Source organism: Bos mutus, chromosome 20 (genome assembly GCF_027580195.1).
Source record: "Bos mutus isolate GX-2022 chromosome 20, NWIPB_WYAK_1.1, whole genome shotgun sequence".
NCBI lineage: Eukaryota > Metazoa > Chordata > Mammalia > Artiodactyla > Bovidae > Bos > Bos mutus.
In genome coordinates this window covers 38,316,214-38,342,428 of record NC_091636.1, presented here as the reverse complement: position 1 = coordinate 38,342,428, position 26,215 = coordinate 38,316,214, and the positions used below count along the sequence as shown (strand labels likewise).

The window sequence follows — 26,215 nt, the reverse complement described above, 5'->3', positions numbered from 1 at the left end:
GTAAAGAAGTAAAATTTATGCAGAAAGAGGTTAATGTGAAGTTGAAAGAAAGATAAAGTCAAGATTCATTGTGTTATTATTTCTAAAGGGACTTGTATCTATCAAACTATTAATTATTTGTCCTTTCTTTAATTTAGTCAGATACCTATGTATAAAGGCTGGATCCTGGATGGCTTTCCAATGACATTAAACCAAGCAAAGCTTCTGGAGGAAGCACTCACAGGCTACAACAGAAACCTCATAGAACTGGAGGGAAAGAAATCACGCACATCCACATTAGCTGTTGACCCTACAGCTTCCAAAGAAGTGCCTCTTCCCCCTTCTGCATTTGATTTTGTCATGTTATTAGACATTTCAGATAATTCCTCACTGAATCGCATGAATGACATCATGGGTAAGCTGGACACCTTTCTAAAAATGTCCTTTTATGTAATTCAGAGTTCTTTACTTTTCTTTGAAATGGTGAATATTCCCATTTACAATTGTAAGTGCATAATAAAGAATCCATTTCTGACTTCCAAAGAATTACCTAGCACAGCTTAGTTGCCTCCTGCTCTGTCTGTATTCAGCACTCTAGCCCAAACCTGAAGCTAGTAGAGAATTCCATGGTGACCGAAAGCATCTCATTCAACCCTTCCATCAACTTGGCCACTCCCCTGGCCCTGAGGTGCCCTCTTTGAGACTTGCATGAATGAAGGAGCTTCTCGTGGCTACTTAGTATATCTTGATGTGTTACTCTAGTGAAGTTCATGAACCACATTGGGGCTACAAGCAAAGATTGCTAACATCCTTCCCTTGGATTGTGTATTAACTGAGGAGCAGTTATCAGTTGACTGAAGTCCTTACATCAGAGGTCAAATAGTCTTTCAAGATGAAAATATCACTTTATTCCATAAATTAAGTAGTTATGAGTAAGAGCACACATTCTTAGCTTTGCAAGTTATTTAGGCATTTGACCTTTGGAAAGCTAATTCTTTCTTTCTTTCTTCTAAACCTCCATCTCACGATATATATAATAGAATGGCTCATTGCATTATTACTGGATAATTAAAGGGAAACTGTTTCATTGCTCACAACACTTCTGACACCAAAGGTGTATGGGTTTTCCCTACCACCCAGTTCTTCAGTTCTTAATAAACACCAATTGGGTGTCCTAGAATTTAATTCAATCCTGGCAGTAACTTCCCAGAGTTATCACAGATTTTCACAGTTGGCTCAGTCCCACAAGACTTCTTCCCACTTCAGATGTCTGCCTCAGTGCAGTGGATCCCCAGGTTACCCACGCTTCTGTCTGACTTGACTATAAATTAGGGGTTTCCATGACCCCTCCTCAGGTCTGATAGATTATCTGTAATTATCTGTAATGACTCACAGAACTCAGGGAAGCACTGTACTTACTACTACTGTTTCGTTGTAAAGACTGACATAGAAGATACAAATGAACAGCCAGTTGAAGGGGTACACAGGGCAGAGTGTGGAAGAATTCCAAGCTCAGGCCCTTCCCCCGTGGAGTCTGGTGTGTGACACGCTCCTGGCACATGGATGCATTCACCAACCCACAAGCTCTCTGAACCCCTTCTTTAGAGTTTTTATGGGAGTTCCATTATGTAGGTATGACTGACTATATAACTGAGCATTGGTGATCAGCCTCTAGCCTCTTCCCATCCCTAGAGACCTGGGGTTAGGACTGAAATTTCTACTCTGTGGTCAGCTGGTTGCTCAGGCAGAAGGGCTCCACCCTCCCAAGAGTCACGTCTTTGGCATAAACTCAGATAAGGTTGAAAGAGGCTAATTATGAATAATATAATATAAAAACCCTCCTCTTACCGCTATAGGAAATTACAAGGGTTTTCAAAGCTCTGTGTCAGGAGACAAAAACCAAATATACATTTCTTATTGTCTCACATATATTAAGTGAGATAAATGTTAAACACTTAGTATAGAATCTGGTTGGAGAAGGAAATGGCAATCCACTCCAGCACTCTTGCCTGGAAAATCCCATGGACGGAGGAGCCTGATAGACTTCAGTCCATGGTGTTGCAAAGAGTCGGACATGACCGAGCGAATCTGGTACATGCATCAGGGACAAGAGTGGCAGGACATCAGGAAACACATCGGGAAAAACAGTGGAAGACTTTGAAATGAACACAAGATTATTGGATGTTCTTTCACTAGAAGACTGAGTATTGTCTATAGGACCCCTTGGAGTATTTGGTTTCATAGGATTCTGTACCTTTCACTGGCTTAACTCATCTCTTCTATAACCATAAATTGTAGAAATTGATGGTTATTCAAATGATTCTTGTCCATAGACATACAAATGAATTTTATTCAATTAAGATAGTTAATTTCTATATGCTGAAAAAGATAATTTCAAGTATGACATTATTCTATACATAGTAACCAGTTTTTTCTTCTATTACCATCTATTTTATCATTCCTGTCTGTGACTATGTCTCTTATTCAGATTTTCATTTGAACTAGTTGTAATATCTTGCTGATTCCCTCATTAATTAAAGAATTAGATGATATTATTGTACACTGTATATGTACAATATATTTGCTGTTACAACTAATATAATGACATTTGTGGCTAAGAGAGACTTAGGGAATCATTTCCTCCTATATTTATAGGTGGACATTTAAAGCATGAGCACTTGACTCTTCCTTATTTTGAGTTTGTATAATTTTGAGATCTTCCTTTCACTGTTTATTTAAATAAAAGGACAAAACCATTAGGTACTACTTCAGCTCTTGAGCACAGTACTTTACACTGAATGCTGTCCATCAAATTCCCAAAGGGAGAATTTACTTCTCTCCATACAAGGAAGTAGGGACTATACTGACAGTAGTGATGGGTGTTCAGCTAACTTCCTATTCTTGTTCAAGGATATCTGAGGATTGGTGAAGATACTGCCAATCCATGGCTGTTTATTGGCAGAACAGAGCCCACAACTCAAAGCAATCCAACTTGCTTTCAAGATTCTTGATCTCGGCGCTATTTATGCTATTTTCAGTTTGGGAAGCCACTGAGCTGTATATTCACATATGCATTCTTTTGGAAGGTATAGTTCAATAAGCAGTTTGAAAATTTAAAAAGAAATTCAGAACTTGGAGTGAGATAACTGGAATCAAATGCTTTTTCTTTCATTTATAAACTATGCCATTTGGGGCCAATTTTAGAATCGCAATCCTACTTTACAAGTTTTGTTGTGGATATAAAATAATGTACTACAGTCTTCCCTTAGTATTCACAGGGGATTAATTCCAGAACCCATTTGGATACCAAGAGGAGGGCATGGCAACCCACTCCAGTATTCCTGCCTGGAGAATTCTCATGGACAGAGGAGTCTGGCAGGCTACAGTCCGTGGGGTCACAAACAGACACAACTGAGTGACCAAAATCCAAGGATGCACAAGTCTCTTATATAAAATTATACAAGATTTGCATATAACCTGTGCACATCCTCCTGTATACTTTAAATCATCTCTAGATTACTTATAATACCTAATACAATGTGACTGCTATATAGTTGCTACACCTGGAAGAATCAAGTTTTGCTTTTGGGCCCTTTCTGAAATTAGTTTTCCAGATATTTTCAATCTGTGGTTTTTTGACTCCACTGATATGGAGGGCTGACTATATGTGTAAAAACATTTAAGAACTGTGTGCTAAATTTTACCTATAAATCAAGTAAGACAAAGACTGAAACATTTCCATTGGGTTGATGTCTTTGATAACCAGAAGGAGAGCTGTTTCAATGGAGTGGGGGACAGGAAAGGATGGATTGCTATGGAACGGAATGTGAATGGGGGTGAGGAGGTGGAGAGTGTGAATATAGATACCTCTCAAGAAACTTGTCTCTGAACAAAAGGAAAGAACAATGGAAACAGGATATTTTTATCATTATTGTTATTGTATTCCTTTTCTCTCTCCCTCTCTGTCTCTTTCTCATCTCTGTCTTTGTCTGCCTCCCACCCTGTTTTAGGAAAGGGTACACTTATATGAAAGAGCTCAGCTGATTTTTGAGCCAGAGAGTCAGTGAGGTTACAAGTCAAAAAGAGAGATGGATATCATCTAAAGGCTGGTGCAGCAGAAAGATATAAACTGAAGTTGTCAGATGAGGGAGAGAAGTTGAAATGTTCAACCATGCAACTCAGGTTTGCTAAAATAATAAAATCAAGTCAGTATAGTGCTTGTCAATTTGGGGAAAATGATGTACAAATTTAGGGGGATGGGTCATAGAGACTCATCAACTATAGAGGAGTGCTGGCAGGACAATAAGGGTATAGATAAGGGTATTGATCATTAATATTGCAGAGATGGGGCCATTCCAGAGGTGGAGCCCTTCGAGGTGATCAAAAAATCCAAGATATGGCCATGTTAGTGATGTGGAGAGAAGAGGAAGGGTCCAAAGCCTGGGTGCAGTTTGGGAAGAGAAGAATGCTGATACATGTTCTGAAGTCCTTGACAACAATGAGCTAGTGACCATGGATGGTTCATGATAGTTCCCACAGTCTTCTTCCATCACTCATTGTCGTCAGCATCTTTGGGTTTTCTGAATAACCTAAAAGCATATTCTGTTTTGTGAACTAATTTCCTCTTTTTGTATCATGAATATAGATGGAGGACAATTGATTGCTGTATCCTGTGAGGGGTCTTCATCTTCTTGAGTGCTATTAATTTGCTCTTCAGTGTTCTCTTGCATTAACTGAGTAATCTAGTTCCTTTTAACCTAGTTCAAGGCTTTCTTTCCCTCTTTATGATTTTCCATTTATTCTGAATTCATAAGTATTCTGGACATTGTTCCTTAATCCTTGCTAGGACTCAATCAGAGGAGTTGAAATTGGTTTTGGCTTCAGTCTCCTGTGGTATGTTCCTTTCTGTCTCTTCTACAGGGAAAAAATCATAAAGTCTAGAAAGATAAATTATTGTGACAAATAACATGCATATTTGACTTTATGGCTACCCTGTTATTTCATCCTTAATTTTTACATCATGGTGTTGATTTCCTTGTTTGTTATTTATGACAAACCATCATTTTTCAGTACCTTCTCTTCATGATCAATCCCAAGATGTTCTACCTTGAAACTAGAGCTCCTCTTAAATGTTGTATCTTACCTCCTTCTCCTAATTTCTAAGGGAAATTTGAATTCTGACCTCAAAACTATACTTTACTTTTTCAGTATTTTGTTAAACATTTTAATTAATATTCAGCCAAAGAGGAAGACCATATTCATTTGGCTTTTTTGTATCAGTATATTTTGGCAGTGCTACTGCAACTTTGATTGGTGTAGCAGATTGTCTAATTAAGTAATTTCAATATCATAGCTGAAGCATTTTCAAGTGAAACTCCTCTTGAAGATATCAATCAGCGTGTAGCTGCTAAAAACAAAGATACAGATGAGGACCAGAATTTAAGAGATCAAATACAGCACAGGTTAGTTTAAAACTCATTGTCTTCTTGTTTCTTGCCCTGTGAACAAACTACCAACTAGTCACTTTAGAATCATCAGATCTAGGGGGAAAATGTATTTCCTAGCGTTCACTGTTTTATAGGTAAAACAAAACTAAGTAGCTTTGATATTGAGTGAAATATTTGTGTGCTAGCTTTTATATTCAGAGTATAAGTCATCATAGTCACAGAAAAAAAGAATTAAATCAAGCAACATTTCCCTTTATGGCTACATGAACTTACAAGTTCATTAGAGGGAATCCTAATTCAGCTCTCTTTCAACAAATGCCAATGAAGATCTTGGAATTTGAAAGATCTAGGCATCAGATTATAGAGTGTAGTTCTAAAACTAAAATTAAATGATGCTTAATAAGCATTCTTTTGGTTGTATGCAGTTTGCTCATTGGAGAAGAAAAATTAGACAAAATTAAACAATGTTTTGAAAACTTGAGAACTCTGAAAACATGAGTTGAGGCAACAAAGAGGAATTTGATTCATGAAGCCTATCTACTCTCAGAGGACCAAACTCATTCCAAGAGTATGTTTGAGTAAAGCAAATTCCCAAGGACAGAGGAGTCTGGTAGACTCACAAGAGTCAGACATGACTTAGTGACTGACTAAACCACCACCACCATTGACACTTACTCAAGGGTCTCTTGAACTTCTCTATCTATGAAAAAGTAGATAACCTATGTGGCTCAGGCTATAGCTGCCAGGAGAAGGGTACTCAGTCTACTATAAGTACAGGTGATGTTTCCTTAGAACTTCATTTAGAAAACTAAACCCACATCAAAAGTTTCCTGAAATGGTAGGATTTCCAAATCTTCTCTTACTCTTTCCTATACCTCAAAACATATGGCTAGTTGGCATTAAATGATGTCTTCTTTAAAGTGGATGTATTTCATTGCCTGTAGACTTCTTAAAGTTGCTTTTTTCAGATATATTGGCAGCTGGTTTTTTCATCATGTACATTAGATAAATCATGCTTAATATTACTTCAACATTTCAATCAGTATGTGATATTCATATGTGATGTGTGATATATATGATATATTCAGTATGTGATATTCACATATTCAGTATGTGATATTCATATAATTCATGATATTATATTCATATAATATTTGGGTTTTGCAGAATTGTAGGCTTCCTGGACAACTGGCCTTCATTGGAGCAGTGGTTTACAGAGCCAGAAAACATTTTGATAAAAATCAATGCTGAAGTAGATAAACAGTCATTGTGCCAAAAAGTAAAGGAAATGTTTATGACTGAAATAATGAAAAAAGAGAATAAAGGTAATTACAATTCTTTTATAATTTTGAGTTTATGTAACAAAAATGTAATGTGTGGTTTTGATGAGCTTAGGAAGAAATGAAATGTTACCCTTTTGTTTATCAATCATACTTGACTTCACTGACAACTGTAATTTCTTGGTATAATAAAAAATAGTCAAAATTATCAATATCACAAAGGTTCTAAAACTGTCTTGGTAGAATACTTTCTCCCATCCCCAAATTTGTGACCTAACTACTATGATTTATCAGTGAACTGACACCGAAATAGTGCATAAGTGTAAGCCGCGATCACCTTGGGAACCCAGGAGTTCACACTTAGAAAGACAAGCTTCCACATCTAAATGTCCACTCCCCCAAAACATCCATGTGAAACTTTCACACAAAACAAATATATAAAAGGCTTAACATGTTATTTTGACAGTCAGAAATTAGGCTGAGAGGAGGAAGGTAACCTCTAGAGTTGAGATTGAAAAGCAAAAACAAATTGAGTCTAGGTTGTAGCTTCAACAAGTCTGACCCAGACTTGCCTGGGAGTGTCCAGGAGTCTCCAGCAGAGGCGTGGGTCAGTGGTGGCCTGATGCTGGGTTGGGGGCAGTGAGTGTAGCAGTACATAAGTTCAGTTCAGTTCAGTCACTCAGTCGTGTCCGACTCTTTGTGGCCCCATGAATCGCAACATGCCAGGCCTCCCTGTCCATCACCAACTCCCGGAGTTCACTCAAGCTCATGTCCATTGAGTCGGTGATGCCATCCAGCCATCTCAGCCTCTGTCGTCCCCTTCTCCTCCTGCCCCCAATCCCTCCCAGCATCAGAGTCTTTTCCAATGAGTCAACTCTTCGCATGAGGTGGCCAAAGTACTGGAGTTTCAGCTTCAGCATCATTCCCTCCAAAGAAATCCCAGGGCTGATCTCCTTCAGACTGGACTGGTTGGATCTCCTTGCAGTCCAAGGGACTCTCAAGAGTCTTCTCCAACACCACAGTTCAAAAGCATTAATTCTTCGGTGCTCAGCCTTCTTCACAGTCCAACTCTCACATCCATACATGACCACAGGAAAAACCATAGCCTTGACTAGACGAACCTTTATTGGCAAAGGAATGTCTCTGCTTTTTAATATGCTTTCTAGGTTGGTCATAACTTTCCTTCCAAGGAGTAAGCGTCTTTTAATTTCATGGCTGCAGTCACCATCTGCAGTGATTTTGGAGCCCCCCAAAAATAAAGTCTGACACTGTTTCCACTGTTTCCCCATCTATTTCCCATGAAGTGATGGGACCGGATGCAATGATCTTCATTTTCTGAATGTTGAGCTTTAAGCCAACTTTTTCACTCTCCTCTTTCACTTTCATCAAGAGGCTTTTGAGTTCCTCTTCACTTTCATAGCAGTACATGCATGGGATCTTTTGAAGGAGGTCACCATTATCTTCATTACCTCCACCATAGTTTGGCCTCAGGTAAATAGCAGGGAGGGAACACAGCTCCACCCATCAACAGAAAATTGGATTAATGATTTACTGAGCATGGCCCATCAGAACAAGACCCAGTTTCCCCTCAGTCAGTCTCTCCCATGAGGAAGCCTCCATAAGCCTCATATCCTTCTCCATCAAAGGGCAGACAGACTGAAAACCACAATAACAGAAAACTAACCAATTAATCACATGGACCACAGTCTTGTCTAACTCAGTGAAACAAAGAGCCATGCCTTGTAGGGCCACCTAAGACGAACGGGTCATGATGGAGAGTTCTGACAAAAAGTGGTCCACAGAGAAGGGAATGGTGAACCACTTCAGTATCCTTGCCTTGAGAACCCCATGAACAATATGAAAAGGCAAAAAGATAGGACACTGAAAGATGAACTCCCCAGGTCAGTACATGCCCAATATGCTACTGGAGATCAGTGGAGAAATAACTCCAGAAAGAATGAAGAGATAGAGCCAAAGCAAAAATAACACCCAGTTGTGGATGTGACTGGTGATGGAAGCAAGGTCTGATGCTGTAAAGAGCAATATTGCATGGGAACTGGGAATGTTATGTCCATGAATCAAGGGAAATTGGAAGTGGTCAAACAGGAGATGGCAAGAGTGAATGTCGACATTTTAGGAATCAACGAACTAAAATGGACTGGATTGGGTAAATTTAATCAGATGACCATTATCTCTACTACTGTGGCAAGAATCCCTTAGAAGAAATGGAGTAGCCATCATAGTCAATAAAAGGCTCAGAAATTCAGTACTTGGATGCCATCTCAAAAATGACAAAATGATCTCTATTCATTTCCAAGGCAAACCATTTAATATCACAGTAATCCAAGTCTATGCCCTAACCAGTAATGCTGAAGAAGCTGAAGTTGAACAGTTCTCTGAAGACCTACAAGACCTTCTAGAACTAACACCCAAAAAAGATGTCCTTTTCATTATAGGGAACTAGAATGCTAAAGTAGGAACTCAAGAAACATCTGGAATAACAGGCAACTTTGGCCTTGGAGTACAGAATGAAGCAGGGAAAAGGCTAACAGAGTTTTGCCAAGAGAACACACTGGTCATAGCAAACACCCTCTTCCAACAACACAAGAGAAGACTCTACATGTGGACATCACCAGATGGTCAATGCTGAAATCAGATTGATTATATTCTTTGCAGCCAAAGATGAAGAAGCTCTATATAGTCAGCAAAAACAAGACCGGGAGCTGACTGTGGCTCAGATCATGAACTCCTTATTGCAAAATTCAGACTTAAATTGAAGAAAGTAGGGAAAACAAATAGACCATTCAGGTATGACCTAAATTAAATCCCTTACAATTATACAATGGAAGTGAGAAATAGATTCAAGGGACTAGATCTGATAGAGTGCCTGATGAACTATGGACAGAGGTTCGTGACATTGTACAGGAGACAGGGATCAAGACCATCCCCAAGAAAAAGAAATGCAAAGAAGCAAAATGGCTGTCTGAGGAGGCCTTACAAATAGCTGTGAAAAGAATAGAAGCAAAAAGCAAAGGAGAAAAGGAAAGATATACCCATTTGAAGGCAGAGTTCCAAAGAATAGCAAGGAGAGATAAGAAAGCCTTCTTCGGTGGTCAGTGCAAAGAAATAGATGAAAACAATAGAATGGGAAAGACTAGAGATCTGTTCAAGAAAATAAGAGATACCAAGGGACATTTCATGCAAAGATGGGCTCAATAAAGGACAGAAATGGTATGGACCTAACAGAAACAGAAGATATTAAGAAGAGGTGACAAGAATACACAGAAGAACTATACCAAAAAGATCTTCACAACCAAGATAATCACAATGGTGTGATCACTCACCTAGAGCCAGACATCCTGGAATGTGAAGTCAAGTGGGACTTAGAAAGCATCACTATGAATAAAGCTAGTGGAGGTGATGCAATTCCAGTTGAGCTCTTTCAAATCTTAAAAGATGATGCTGTGAAAGTGCTGCACTCAATATGCCAGCAAATTTGGAAAACTCAGCAGTGGCCACAGAACTGGAAAAGGTCAGTTTTCATTCCAATCCCAAAGAAAGGCAATGCCAAAGAATGCTCAAACTACTGCACAATTGCACTCATCTCACATGCTAGTAAAGTAATGCTCAAAATTCTCCAAGCCAGGCTTCAACAGTACGTAAGCCGTGAACTTCCAGATGTTCAAGCTGGTTTTAGAAAAGTCAGAGGAAAAGAGACGCTGATGTATAGAACAGTCTTTTGGACTCTGTGGGAGAGGGAGAGGGTGGGATGCTTTGGGAGAATGGCATTGAAACATGTATAATATCATATATGAAACGAGTCGCCAGTCCAGGTTCGATGCATGATACTCGATGCTTGGGGCTGGTGCACTGGGATGACCCAGAGGGATGGTATAGGGAGGGAGGAGGGAGGAAGGTTCAGGATGGGGAGCACATGTATACCATTGGCGGATTCATTTTGATATATGGCAAAACCAATACAATATTGTAAAGTTAAAAAATAAAATAATAAAATACAAAAAAAAGAGAAAAGTCAGAGGAACCAGAGATCAAATTGCCAACATCTGCTAGATTATTGAAAAAGCAAGAGAGTTCCAGAAAAACATCTATTTCTGCTTTATTGACTATGCCAAAGTCTTTGAGTGTGTGGATCACAACAAACTGTGGAAAATTCTGAAAGATATGGGAATACCAGACCACCTTACCTGCCTCTTGAGAAATCTGTATGCAGGTTAGGAAGCAACAGTTTGAACTGGACATGGAACAACAGACTGGTTGCAAATGGGGAAAGGAGTACATCAAGGCTGTATATTGTCACCCTGCTTATTTAACTTATATGCAGAGTACATCATGCAAAATGCTGGGCTGGATAAGGCACAAAATGGAATCAAGATTGCCGGAAGAAATATCAATAACCTCAGATATGCAGATTACACCAACCTTATGGCAGAAAGCAAAGAAAAACTAAAGGGCCTTTTGATAAAAGTGAAAGAGGAGAGTGAAAAAGTTGGCTTAAAGCTCAACATTCAGAAAACTAAGATCATGGCATCTGGTCCAATCACTTCATGGCAAATAGATGGGGAACCAGTAGAAACAGTTTTTATTTTGGGGTGGGAAACAGACTGTTTTTGGGGGGCTCCAAAATCACTGCAGACTGTGACTGCAGCCATGAAATTAAAAGACGCTTACTCCTTGGAAGAAAAGTTATGACCAAGCTCGACAGCATATTAAGAAGCAGAGACAGTACTTTGCCAACAAAGGCCTGTCTAGTCAAGGCTATGGTTTTTCCAGTCATCATATATGGATGTGACAGTTGGACTATAAAGAAAGCTGAGCACTGAAGAATTAATGGTTTTGAACTGTGGTGTTGGAGAAGACTCTTGAGAGTCCCTTGGACTGCAAGGAGATAGAACCAGTCTGTCCTAAAGGAAATCAGTCCTGAATATTCATTGGAAGGACAGATGCTGAAGCTGAAACTCTATTCCTTTGGCCACCTTATGCGAAGAACTGACTCATTGGAAAAGACTCTGATTCTGGGAAAGATTGAAGGCGAGAGGAGAAGGGGACAACAGAGGATTAGATTGTTGGATGGCATCACCTACTCAATGGACATGAGTTTGAGTAGGCTCCAGGAGTTGGTGATGGACAGGGAGGCCTGGCGTGCTGCAGTCAATGGGGTTACAAAGAGTCAGACATGACTGAGCGACTGAACTGAACTGAACTGTAGCTTCAAACATCTAGAAATTTGAATCAGTGTTTTTTCCAGCTATCAGAATCACTTCAACATTCTCCTAAAGATTTTATATTCCAGTCACTTATTACATGAACAGAATCCACTGCCACTTATTTAAGATTTACATTCCAATCCGTTCATTATTTTTAACAAATATTTTGTCATTAAAATAATAAATATTTACCTAGTCCATGTTACTAAACATCCTAATTAAGTTAAAAACAAAAAATAAAAGGATATGGTACTTCTATGAACAGTCTGCTGTTTTAAAATAAGCATAATATACTGTTAAGTGGGAAAAATCAGGTTATATTTAAATTTTCCCTTTTTTGTTTTTAAAAGTATATCTATTATTAAATTTGAGCTGTCCAGGTGGCTCAGTGGTAAAGAATCTGTCTATGCAGGAGCCATGGGTTCTATCCCTGGGTTGGGAAGTTTTCTGGAGGCAACGCCCTCCAGTATTCCTGCTTGGCAAATACCATGGACAGAGGAGCCTGATGGGCTGCAGTCCATGGGGTCACAAAAGAGTCAGACATGACTAAGCAATTAAAACAACAGCAACAATTATTAAAAGCCAATGGCAACCCACTCCAGTACTCTTGCTTGGAAAATCCCATGGATGGAAAAGCATTCCGTCCACGGTAGCCTGCATTCCGTGGGGTTGCTAAGAGTCAGGCACGACTGAGAGACTTCACTTTCACTTTTCACTTTCATGCACTGGAGAAGGAAATGGCAACCCACTCCAGTATTCTTGCCTGGAGCACCCCAGGGACGAGGAGCCTAACGGGCTGCCGTCTATGGGGTCGCACAGAGTCAGACATGACTGAAGCAACTTCGCAGCAGCAGCAGCAGCACAGAAAATAGTGACAGTATATGCTAATAAAAAAATAAACTTCAACCCAGGAAATCTGAAGCTCTAACTTGCTTTATTCAACTATTCCTGACCAAACAGTGTCCCATCTAACATTCTGAAGGGAAGTAAAAAGTAGAAGTTTTCATAGACACGAGGGACACGAGGGTGGAACAGGGAAGTCTTTAGCAAAAGGGGGAAAAAATGGTTACTTTGGGCCAGGACATCTTTTGGGCGAAGGGAACTGCAGGGGTCTTTGCCATACAGATTGACTCTTCTTCTTTGATAAAGAGGGGAGGTGATATAGAGAGGGCCAAATGACAGATCATCTCATTGGTGCCAACCAGAAAATTCCAAACTGATTGATTAAAATTACGAGGAAGGTAGAAACTGCAACTGAGGCAGGTAGTATAGGTTTGGTATCATGGACTTTATTTATTTAGCACAAGTGATGCCATTTTGGGCTTATGGTTTTCTCTTTAACAATAATACAGTCTTTGATGAGGAGGGAAGAAGGAGGACGAAGAGAATTAACAAGAAATTTCTCTTTCAGCTTATTTGTCTACATTGTTGAATTTTAAAGGCAATAATTATATATTACTTTCATAATCAGAAAAGACATTAATTTCCAGGTTGAAAAAAAATCCAATAAAACAAATCCTCCTTATCTTGCCAAGGTGAAAAGAACGATCTAAGGGCAATGGGAGAAATAGCCATACAAGGGTGCAGGTATCCACTGCCATTGGTACAGGGGTAAAGTTGTGGCCATTTCCAGGGTGGAGCCCTGGGAAGTCAGGGAGGGTGGGAAGGGCACACTGGGTAAGGTGAGCCTGAATCCGGAAGGCAAAGGGCCCTAACAATTATAGGAGCCTAGACAATCCAGAAACACCCCAGAGCTGTCTCCTCTGCCTGGAACGCACACTCCCTCAGTGTCTTCAAGTCTTTGCTCAATAGCCACCTCCTCAGTGGGTCTACCCTGCAAAGCACGCCATTTAAACAAACTGTAAAAGCTGCCCCACAGCACTTGACGCCCTTCCTTCTGCTCTATGTACTTTCTCTAGAGCACTTACCACCTTCCAGCTTCTTATGTGACTTACTTTATTCATGTTTATGGTTTGCAAGCTTCACAAGGCAGTGATTTTTCTCTTTTGTTTTACTTTTGTATCTCTGGCAGCCACAACTGTGCCTAGCATTGTTTGTATTACTATTATTTACAGTATTGGTATAGTTTTACCTATTGATGGTATTGGCTCGCATGCATACTTAGTCCCTTCAGTCGTGTCCAGCTCTTTGTGAACCTATGGACCATAGCTTACCAGGCTCCTCTGTCCATGGGATTCTCCTGGCAAGAACACTGAGTGGGTAGCCATGCCTTCCTCCAGGGGAGCTTCCCTACCCAGGGATTGAACCTGTGTCTTTTATGTCTCCTACATTGGCAGATGGGTTCTTTACCACCAGTGCCACCTCGGAACCGCACAGTATTGGCATAGTTTATCTTATTGTTATAAGGCTTCCTTTCCTTCAGGGCACAACTGAGATTGAATAACTAGCTAGTGCATGAATGGATGAATTTTATTAAGCCTTATTTGAGTACTGAGCACCATTATAAATGCTTTATATGTATTTACCCCTAGAAGTTGGTGCCGCATGCTTTTCTGTTCCCTTCTATGTCCTCCTGATCCTCACCTCTTCTGTCATATTGCCCTTCACCTTCTCTTTAGGCTTTTTTCACCTCGTTTATCCAGTAGGAAATTTGACGTAATTCTTTAGTTTCCTATCCCAGTAGATTAGCTAATTCTAGATTGTTAGTTTTAAAGTCAGCACCCTATCAGCAAGTCTTCTACCTGCTATAGATACACACACACACACACACACACACACACACGTCATCACCATCTCCATCAGAGGCAGGGGAAATAGTATTTCTAACCAGACAGAGATGACGTCAAATGTCAGCTTTAAGGACTGGATAATTTAAAACATGAATTTAGCCTTAATTCAGTGAGAGCAATTTTATATTAAGTTAGGTTTATCTTAGTTTATGTGAAATAGTAGGTGTCTGGAGTTGCTAATAAAGATCCATTCTTATCATCCTGTTTGAAGTGAAAAAGAAATTAGAAGAAAAGGAAGCTGAGAGAAAAGAAGAAGTTTCCCTGACTGAGAAGACATCCCCTCCTCCTCCTCCTCCTCCCCCCCCGGAACCAGAGAAAGAGAAAGAAGTCCACCTTCCACAGGAGCGGTCCAAAACTCCCGCTGCGAAAGGAAAGCAAGCATCAGGTGACTGACAGTGATTGCTAACCCTGTCTACAGGTTTCTCATTTTCACTTAGAAAGCAATTGTAAATAATAGTACCAGTCCATTTATCTATCAGTAGCGTTCACTTTCATGCACTGGAGAAGGAAATGGCCACCCACTCCAGTGTTCTTGCCTGGAGAATCCCAGGGACAGGGGAGCCTGGTGAGCTGCAGCCTATGGGGTCGCACAGAGTCAGACATGACTGAAGCAACTTAGCAGCAGCAGCAGAGTCAGGCTTTGAACAGCATCAGTCATGTGAAAGGAAGCTGTCTGCTCAGATGAAGTGGAGAGGCAGCAGTAGCTGAGAGCACAGCTGTCCCAAAGTGCAGGTACCTGACCAAGTGGGATCCCTCTGTGTGGGCATCCTCATGCCCAGATCTACTGATTAGAATAAGACCACAGACAAGAGAAGGGGAGGCACAGACAGAATAACCATAAGGAGCATAGAGCAGATCAAGGGGACAGACTTCTGTTTGTTGGAGTGGTAGAGCTGAGTTTATGGACACTGAGACCTCCTTACCAAAATGAGAACATAACCAGTTGCCCACAAGAATAAGGGAACAAATCAACAGCATCCATTAGAGGCTAGAATACATATGTAACTGTTATTCTTTTGTGCTATGCAATTATAAAAGGCTAGAAACAAGCTCCCGACATCTCAGTAAACTTGTATCTTTACAACATATAGCATACATAGATAGTTTATATAGAGAATATTTTTTAGCTTAAGTTTTTTCTGTATCCTTAACCACTATGGACCATGAAATGGTAGAATATATAATGACAAAAGTCAAATGCTCAACTGTTGGGATGTATGATACTGGGAGCGTGACAGGATCAACTTAGTGCTGTGTATATGAAACAAACGTGACTTATTTTCTGGTTTTGGCTTCGTAAGTGGTCAGCTGTGCAGTTACCAAGTCCACCTAGGTTTGCTTGTTATTGTGTCATGATTGCATTTCTAAAGACTATAATCTTTCTTCTTCATGGAGATCAGAGATGGGTCTGATTTTTCAAAATTAAGTTTACTTATATTAAACAAATAAATTTGAAAACTTTAATAACATTTATGATGGTCTGCTAAAGACCATTATATTCCACAAAATGGGACTTAACTAAAGACAAGATACACAAAAATGTTTTTATCATATGAACAATGAAGCACAAAGCCTTTCATTAAACATACATAGTATTTCCCTTTAAAAAACAAAGCAGAGGTCTGGAGGACTAGTGGAAACCTTAAAAATGCTATTTAACTGGGGAAGACAATTTCCACAGAGGCTCAGTGGGGCCTGGCATTGTCCACCCAGGCCTCAAACCCAAGACCATGGCCTTCCCTCCCTTTCTTCACCTCAGCCTCATGACCAGGAATCTCTATGTACTGGAGCCATTCCCTGAAACCAATCTGTAGCAGTCTTCTAAGTTTCTTAAGTTTGCTTGTGAATTTAAAATTGTATAGTTGAATACTGTGCATTTGGAGGAATAATAAAGCTGTTGTTGCTTCAAAGAGTGGTTGTATGTATCTGTCTCATTCTTCCCGCAAGGGCCGGGCTACTGCCTGAGCTTTTAAAATGCATGGCTGATTCATGTCAGTGTATGGCAAAAACCACTACAATATTGTAAAGTAATTAGCCTGCAATTAAAAGAAATACATTTAAAAAAATAAATAAAATAAAATGCACAGAAGCGTTCACCCCCAGAGGCCTAATTACTGTCTTCCAACCGCAAGGCATCACTGTAAGGAGATCTCAGTGCTAATAGATGCTGATGGTGCCACAGCACAGGTCACCCTGCCCTTACAGCTCGGGGAATCTGGGATAAGCGGTTTTATGGAGGGAAGTTCCCAGCAGGTTTATTTATATTTATATTAAAAAATTTAGTGGTTTTCAAAGAACACATTTTCAGAATTGAAAGCCAGAGACTTCTGAACAAGCCCAAAGCAAACATCCAATTACAATTTTCTTTAAAAGTTGAGAAGAAAAGAGAAATGATTTACTAAAAAAAAAAAAAAAACCAAGTTAGAAATGGGGTAAAGAAGGAAGCATTGTACACTGAGTACTAAAGGTCATTTTGCTCAAATACATTTCTACAATAGTGAGAGACTATTTTGGGGGCTCCAAAATCACTGCAGATGGTGACTGCAACCAAGAAATTAAAAGACACTTGCTCCTTGGAAGAAAAGCTATGACCAACCTAGACAGCATTTTAAAAAACAGAGACATTACTTTGCCAACAAAGTTCTGTCTAGTCAAAGCTATGGTTTTTCCAGTAGACATGTATGGATGTGAGAGTTAAACTATAAAGGAAGCTGAGTGCAGAAAAATTGTTGCTTTTGAACTGTGGTTGGAGAAGACTCTTGAGAGTCCCTTGGACTGCAAAGAGATAGAACCAGTCCATCCTAAAGAAAATCAGTCCTGAATATTCATTGGAAGGACTGATGCTGAAGCTGAAACTCCAATACTTTGGCGCTGACTCATTGGAAAAGACCTTCATGCTGGAAAAGACTGAAGGCAGGAGGAGAAGGGGATGATAGAGGATGAGATGGTTGGATGGCATCACCAACTCAATGGACATGAGTTTGAGTAAGTTCCGGGAGTTGGTGATGGACAGGGAAGCCTGGTGTACTGCAGTCCATGGAGTCCCAAAGAGTCGGACATGTCTGAGCGACTGAACTGAACTGAACTGACAGTTCTACACTGTATATGGGTTTGTTGACCTGAAATGAATAGAGTGTCAGATATTTCTCCAGTGAAGGTGGGTTTATTCAGAATTAGCAGGGAATGATAATGCAGGGTCTGCAACTATGGCAAGCCCTATATAAGTCCTCATATGACTAGGGAAGGAGAATGCTTCTATAGAGGGAAAAGGAAGTTGGAAGGTCCATAGTACCCCATGAGTCCATGGCTTTTCATTGGCTGAATCCGTGTCAGGAAAGAAGAGGAATCTTTCTTCCTCCTGTTGGGTAATACTATCCTCTTAGGGCCAAAGATCTCCCCCTTTTGGTTTCTCAACTTTGTTTAATTGTGATTTCTATTTATTAATTTTTTACAGTTCTGAATTTTTTATCTTCTTCAAGTACACTTGAGATTAAATTTTTAACACTTCACAATTTTGTTCCATTAAAGGGTTTATTATCAAGTCCACTATCAAATGTCAGAATGTAATTTAAAACTAAAGTTCTGAGTGTGACAAAGCATGGTAGTGCTATCCATGCTGCTAAGAGTACATTTGGAGATTTCAGAATACATTTTGGAAATAAGTTTCAAAGAGGCAGAATTCATGCTACTCCCAGAAGAAATTAGACTTGCTCACAATATTTTGTAAGTTCAGCATCTCAGGTGTCCCTATTTTCACCCCCTTTTCTATTGCCTTCTGCTAAAGTTTGGAGCTAAAATGTTGGTTACCCAGAGTATTGTTATTAAAGGTACTAAGAGGTTATCTAGGCTTTTTTTATTAACCTTACCTCTAAAAAAAAAAAAAAAAAATTTCAAACCTTTGTATTTATTTATTTATGAATGAGTTTGGTGTTTAACTATTTAACTATTTGGATGTTTAAAAGTCCTTTTATAGAGATTAACAAAAGAGGTTGTCTTATTTCTATGGAATCTTGTTTTTGGAGCTGAGATATTTAAACATAAGTGATATGTTATGCATTTACACATTCTTATAACTGTCACTTCTAAATACGAAGAATAGGTCAGACAAACTCTATCACAGACATTTAAATTGCCCTATATGTGCATCCTTATGACAAGGGGGACAAACTGTAACGTAGGGCAAACGGAGAAAGATGACTGAACCTGTTTGGTGAATTATGTGGGATGTAGTGATTTTTTCAAAGACCAAATTATTATTTGGGAAATCTCATTGACCTCCAGGTCATCAGTTTCCCATTTCCCCCTTTCCAGCATGTCTTTTAATTAGATTCCAGGCAATCCAATGTATATATTCCCAAACAATCCTTTGTATTACAAGTTACAGTCAAGGCACAATGGAAGGTGAAAGTCACAGGCAACCAAGTATGAGGTCAAGAATGTGCCATATCAAAACAATGGTTTATTTAACTCTCCTTCAAAGTGTTTTGGCATCATTCTTATTATAGATCCAGTCATCTTATTGTATAACAATCATTTCAGTGAACTATCTCCAAATACTAATAGAGCCATCTGCTTCCAATGTACTTGTGACTAACTTTTAAAACTCTGCATGTATGTTGCATTAAAGAGTTTATAATCAAACTCACTGACAAACCTAGACAGTGTGTTAAAAAGCAAAGACATCACTTTGCTGACAAAGGTCTGTATGGTTAAGTCTATAGTCTTTCCAGTGGTCACATACTGTTGTGAGAGGTGGACCATAAAGAAGACAGAGCACCGAAGAATTGATGCTTTCGAACTGTGGTGCTGGACAAGACTGTTGAGAGTCCCTTGAACAGCAAGGAGATCAAACCAGTCAATCTTAAAGGAAATCAACCCTGAATACTTATTGGAAGGATTGATGCTGAAGTTGAAGCTCCAATACTTTGGCCACCTGATGGCAAGAGCTGATTCATTGGAAAACACCCTGATGCTGGGAAAGATTGAAGGCAGAAGGAGAAGTGGGTGACAGAGGATGAGATGGTTGGATGACATCACCAACAGAATGGACATGAATTTGGAGAAACTCTGGGAAATGGTGAGGGACGGGGAAGCCTGCCGTGCTGCAGTCCATGTCTGACAAAAAGAGTCAGACATGACTTAGCAACTGAACAACAACAATCAAATTCACTACCAAATGCTGATGTTAAACTTAGGACTCAACTTCTCAATGTCACAAAATAGAATAGTCCTATCAGGGTTGTCATTCAAGAATTTTCAATCCATAGTCTAACTTCAGATTAATTTTAACTCACAGTAAAGGTCTTAGCCATTTTAGGCAGTTCACAAATATAGCTGTTTTGAGAAATCACATTTGATTGCTTACAAATCATAAACCAGCTATCAGAAAAAATCACAAATGATATTTGTGTGTTAAATTTTGTTTAGAACCCCCGCATGGTAATCGAGAACCTCTTCAGGAAGGAAAAGGGAAGAAAAGTGAAACTTCACTCAAAAGAAAAGGTACAGATTAAGATAAATATGATTAAATAGAATTCTGCATTTTATAACTCTCAGTGAAAATAGTGATATTTATGTAGTAATGTACATTGGGCCCTTCTATCAGGCATTTGTAAATCATAAACTCTTGCCAAAGAAAACCTCAGTCTTTCTGTAGCCTGGCTCAGCAAAGGTCCTGCTGAGGAAAGTGATGCTTGTGAGGAATAATTTAGAGAATATGCAAGAGTACTGGAGTTGGGTGCCATTGCCTTCTCTGATATCTAAGATACAGAATATTCAATCATCATAGATATTATAAGTGTTATCCTTGGGCTAAATTATGCCATCAGAAAACTACATGCTGAACCATATTTTCTTGGAAAGCTTCCATGAAATTGCTTTCACTGATAAGTTCTTTGATTAAAGTCCTCAACACAACAGCAGTGGAGATGAAACTTTCATTATACTAATAATAACCTGGTATTTCATTTTCTGAAGGGATAGTATGCCCATTACATCATTCAGTGGCCTCTGTGTAAAATCCTAGGTGGGAAATTTCATTCAGAAGAAAGGGACTGAAATTTTTTTCTTCCTCTACATGGCTAAATAATTAGTACCTCTAAATGATAGCACTGCCTTTTCTATATTGGCTGCCTAGAAATTCAGAACCAAATTAGCATCTAAGATTTTAGTTTCTAAGCAAGGACCTATATCCTGGAGTCTGCTTTCTAATTCCTCTCCCTGCTTTGACCTCCTAATTTAGGTTGTATTTTTCCTGATCTAGTTTCATTTATTTTCTATCTTAACTGTTTCTGTGAAATAAGGGGGATACAATTTTGTAAATAATTGATAGTTGGCAGAAGAAATGCCAGGCTCTTAAAAGCATATTTAGTTGCATTGTATGTTGAAGCCACTGGGCTTCCCAGGTGGCTTAGTGATAAAGAATCCTCCTGCCAACACAGGAGACACAGGTTTGATCCCTGGGTTGGGACGATCCTGTGGAAAAGAAAATGGCAACCCACTCCAGTATTCTTGCCTGGGAAATCCTAACAGAAGATTGGTGGACTACAGTCCGTGGTGTTGCAAAAGAGTCAATTGTGACTTAGAGACTAAACAACAATAGTGTTGAAGCTGCTACATGCGTGCCTGCTCAGTCTTTAAGTTGTGTCTGACTCTTTGCAACTCCATGGTCTATAACCCAACAGGCTTCTTTGTCCATGGAATTTCTCAGGCAAAACCACTGGAGGGAGTTACCATTTTCTTCTTCAGGGAATCTTCTCAGCCTAGGGATCGAACCCACATCTCCTGCATTGGCAGGTGAATTCTTTACCACTGAGCCACCAGAAAAGCCCTGAGCTGCTACAGCAACAAATCAAAGATTGGAATGCAGTTATGGACACACCCAGTTGACTTCTGCGGAGTACATGCTCAGGGGGTTGTCATGATGTACCACTGCTTACTTTTTCATTAGAGATTGCCAATGCAATAGCAGCCCAAGAATGTACAATGTTCACAAAATGATGGCTTAAAAGGATCTCTATTTTGGCATTCAAAAATGCATATCCATGATTCTCAAAGCATCTCACCCTTTTCTGATTATATAACCTGATAGGTTTATGTAACTAGTCATTGTGAGTCAACATTGGTGAGATTAAAAATTTAGCTAGAGTTTTGGCTATAATTTATATGCTTTCTCTCACCTGTTTACAAATAGGAGAATAGTTTCCACATTTACATTATGAATCCCTTACTTTCTCATTGTGATCAGCAAAAGCAAATGAAGGATCTGCACAGAATCATCAAAAATAGAAATCAAATATACTTATGCATTGTTGTGGTTTTTCAGTCGCTCAGTCATGTCCAACTTTTTGTGATCCCAAGGACTGCAGCACACCAGGCTTCCCTGTCCTTCACTACCTCCCAGGGTTTGCTCAAACTCATGTCCATTGAGTCAGTGATGCTATCTAACCATCTTATCCTCTGTCATCCCCTTCTCTTCCTGCCCTCATTCTTTGCCAGCATCAGGGTCTTTTCCAATGAGTGGGCTCTTCACACCAAGTGGCCAAAGTATTGGAGCCTCAGCTTCAGCATCAGTCCTTCCAATGAATATTCAGGGTCAATTTACTTTAGGATTGACTGGTTTGATCTCCTTGCAATCCAAGGGACTCTTAAGAGTCTTCTCCAGCACCACAATTTGAAAGCATAAATTTTTAGGTCGTCAGCCTTCCTGCTGGTCCAACTCTTACATCCATACATGACTATTGGAAAAGCCATGGCTTTGACTATACAGACTTTTGTCAGCTGTTGGTGAAGTGATGTCTCTGCTCTTTAATATGCTGTGTAGGTTTGTCATAACTTTCCTTCCAAGGAGCAAGAATCTCTTAATTTCATGGCTGCATTCACCATCGACAGGCATCTTGGAGCCCAAGAAAATAAAATCTGTCACTGTTTCCACTTTTTTCCTTCTATTTGCTATAAAGTGATAGGACCAGATGCCAGTATCCTAGTTTTTTAAATGTTGAGTTTTAAGCTAGCTTTTTCATTCTCCTCTTTCTCCCTCATCAAAATATTCTTTAGCTCCTCTTTGCTTTCTGCCATTAGAGTGGTATCATCTGCATATCTGAGGTTGTTGATAATTCTCCTGGCAATCTTGATTCTAGCTTGTAATTCATCCAGCCCAGAATTTCGCATGATGTACTCTGCATGTAAGTTAAATAAGCAGGGTGACATTATACAACCTTGACATACTTCTTTCCAAATTTTGAATCAATCCTTTGTTACATGTCTGGTTCTAACTGTTGCTTCTTGACCTGTATACAGGTTTCTCTGGAAACAGGTAAGGTGCTCTGGTTTTCAGATCCCTTTAAGAATTTTCCACAGTTTGTTGTGATCCACACAGTCAAAGGCTTTAGTGTAGTCAATGAAGCAGTAGATGTTTTTTCTGGAATTTCTTTGTTTTCTCTATGATCTAACAAAAGTTGGCAATTGATCTCTGGTTCCTCTGCCTTTTCTAAACTCAGCTTGTACATCTGGAAGTTCTCTGTTCACATACTGCTGAAGCCTAGCTTGAAGGATCTTGAGCATTACCTTGCTAGCGTGTGAGATGAGCACAACTGTACGGTAACTTGAACATTCTTTGACATTGCTCTTTGGAATTAAAATGAAAACTTACCTTTTCCAGTCCTGTCCAAATCATCATTAGACCTAATAATGCACATGCTTTGAGAGCATCTAGGTAAAAGTATACTCAAACAAACCATAAGCAAATACAGCTTCACCCAGCAAAATATACATCCATTTAAATCATGCAGTTAGCTCAGTTTAAGTAAATTCAAGAACTCTTTTTTCTTTTATTTTACTAGTCTGTTTCTATTTCCATAAACATAGTTTCTACTGTATTGAATAATATTTGAAATAGATGAACTCTTGATCAAGATTTAGAAGTCTTTCTTCTACATAGAAGTACTGTTGTTTTGGCATGTATAACAGGATTTACTTCATTAAGAGGAAGTCTTAGTAATTTTAATTCTTTATATTTGGAACTAATACCTTTGGGAGCTGAATGCTATTAATTGGTTAACTGTTTACTTCACAAGCTATTTGATACCAATTAATTATATTGAAAGCGTGGCTTGAGGAGCCACCTCCTTTTTCCTTCCTTCAAATTTATCCTTGTTTCCTGTTGTTGGCATCTTTGACTCATCTTTATTTTTCCCTGCATATCCGATCAATCCCTACCCTTCTCCCTGCTACTCTTGACACTGAAATGCCATTTGCAATTGTATTTATGGTATTCTTAAAGAATTTATTATCTTCAACCATCTGCCATGGCCCTATTTTATTCCTTCATAAAATAAGGACTTTTCTACTCTGTGACCTTACCTAGGAGACATTACATAAGGGCTAATTGAAGAGTTTTCCTTAATCAACCAATTTCAGAAAAATGCTGTGTTACACCAAATTAAAATATATTTACTCTCCATGGAGATAGATGATATAGATATGTATGTCCTGTGATCATCTATCTCTAAGGCAGTGGCAGGCACACTATGTAATATCTCAAAACATTGTGACTGCAGAACTCTCTCGGAGGAGTATCCTCTGGGACTAAAAAGTGAAAGTGTTGCTCAGTCATGTCTGCCTCTTTGAGACCCCATAGACTGTAGCCCACCAAGCTCCTTTGTCCAAAGGATTCTCCAGGCAAGAATACTGGAATGGGTTGCCATTTCCTTCTCCAGGGGATCTTCCCGACCCAGGGACTGAACCTGGGTCTCCGGTATTGCAGGCAGATTCTTTACCATCTGAGCCACCGGGGAAGCCCCCATTGGGACTAGAGTTCTATAAATAAATGCTTGGAAATCTCGTCCTCTTTAGTTCTGTCGACCTGTATTAGTACTAATACATGTATTAGTACTGGGACTGTTCCAGTGCTAGCCTTCTGATTTAACTCATAGTTTAGGTGCTGCCAAGCCACTTAGCTGTAAATATTTTGTCAATGTTATAAACATTAATGACATTTCATTTTAAGGACATGTAAGAACAGAGGAAAAAAAAGATGAAAGTGAAATGGAATTGAAATCCCTAGATCATCTATTAACACCGTGGTTCTTTAAGTTCAGCCCTAGATCAGTAGCATCTGCATCACCTGGGAACTTTTTAGAAAAACAGATACTTGGTCCCACCCCAGACCTACTGAATATGAAACTCCTGGAGGGGCCAAGCAATTTGTATTTTAAAAAGCCCTCTAGGGAATTCTGGTGCTCACTAAAGTTGAAGAACTACCATGTTGATGCCAAAGACTGATTGCTCAATTTTAGCCATTGGAATATAAGAAACCTTCTGTTATTTCTAATGTATTATATATAATACGTCCTGGTTCCCAAAATGTTTAAGGTGGATTACAATTTAAAAAACAACATGTGTTTAACAATACTTTGACACAGAAGTAAAAAGCCCTAAGCTTTTCTAGGATTAATTTCTAAAATACTCTTTTTTAATGACCTTGGACCTTAAACAGGGAACAGTATGTGTTACTACATACAAAACCTTAATAGATTTTAGAATAAATGCAAAACATGTTAGGTTTTATCTGAAAGTTGATGCCACACATTAGAAAGTTGATGATCAATTTACAATCATGGTTCAGATGGCAAAATTCAACATTCTCCTTGTACAATATAATTCATAGTAATAATAATAACAACAAACTACCTCTTGTAGAATGCCTACCATATGTCAGGCACTATGCAAGATCATTTTTATGTATAATCTCACTAAATCCTCATAACCACCTGTGAAGTAGCAATGATCATTTCCTTCAAAGATGAGGAAATTGAGAGTCAAAATAAATAAGGTAATATTTTGTTAGGAATCATTAATCTGAGAGAAGGGAAAGTCAGTCTCTTCACACTTTGGTGAATGCAATCTACACTCCATATTAACTCTCCACAGGGTCAGAACTTCCTTGGATTTTTCCTTAACACCATCATCTAATTTAAATGAATTAAATAATATTATCTATACTCTATTATCTAGCCTTTCAATGAATTGATTTCTCAGGCTGAACTTTTAATAGATTTTTCACTACAAGCAGAAAAATTAAATTGTAACAATTATAATGCAAATAGAACAGTCTTAAAATCAATTTATAAGCCAAGTAAATAGTATTAAAATGACAACTCTAAAACTTGCAGATTTCTAAATATCAAACTAATGAACACTTCTGAACATGAATTACATCAATAAACAGTAAAGGCAATCAAATATGATAGTCAAATGCATGGACCCTGGAGTGGGCCTGCCTGGACTGAGATTCTAGCTCTGCCTGTTTACCATCTAAGTGGCATCCAAGTGACTAAGGACAGACAACTTGACCTTGGCTTGTCTCAGTTCCCTCGTGTGTAAAATGAGGTCATAAAAGTACTTCCCTGTGGCTATTGCAGGGAATAAGTAAATATACAAAAAAAAAAAAAAAACAGGATCCAGCTCAGAGTACATGGGACTAAATAAATGTGGGATATAATTATTGATTCCAGATCAGGTTATCAAAGACTGTG

General features: G+C 39.0%; 1 protein-coding gene across 5 annotated transcripts in view; it reads left to right on the top strand.

Moving 5' to 3' along the window:
* The window catches only part of LOC102284917 (sperm flagellar protein 2), a 207,936-nt gene that overhangs the window by 86,014 nt on the left and 95,707 nt on the right, over positions 1 to 26,215 (top strand). For 4 of the 5 annotated variants that reach the window (XM_070357652.1, XM_070357653.1, XM_070357655.1 and 1 more), the window contains exons 15-19: positions 138 to 394; positions 5,333 to 5,441; positions 6,594 to 6,751; positions 14,893 to 15,066; positions 20,109 to 20,183. In XM_070357652.1, coding sequence (XP_070213753.1) covers positions 138 to 394; positions 5,333 to 5,441; positions 6,594 to 6,751; positions 14,893 to 15,066; positions 20,109 to 20,183 — 773 coding nt within the window. The remainder of the gene's footprint in view (positions 1 to 137; positions 395 to 5,332; positions 5,442 to 6,593; positions 6,752 to 14,892; positions 15,067 to 20,108; positions 20,184 to 26,215) is intronic. The other variant, XM_070357654.1, reaches the window with a different exon arrangement.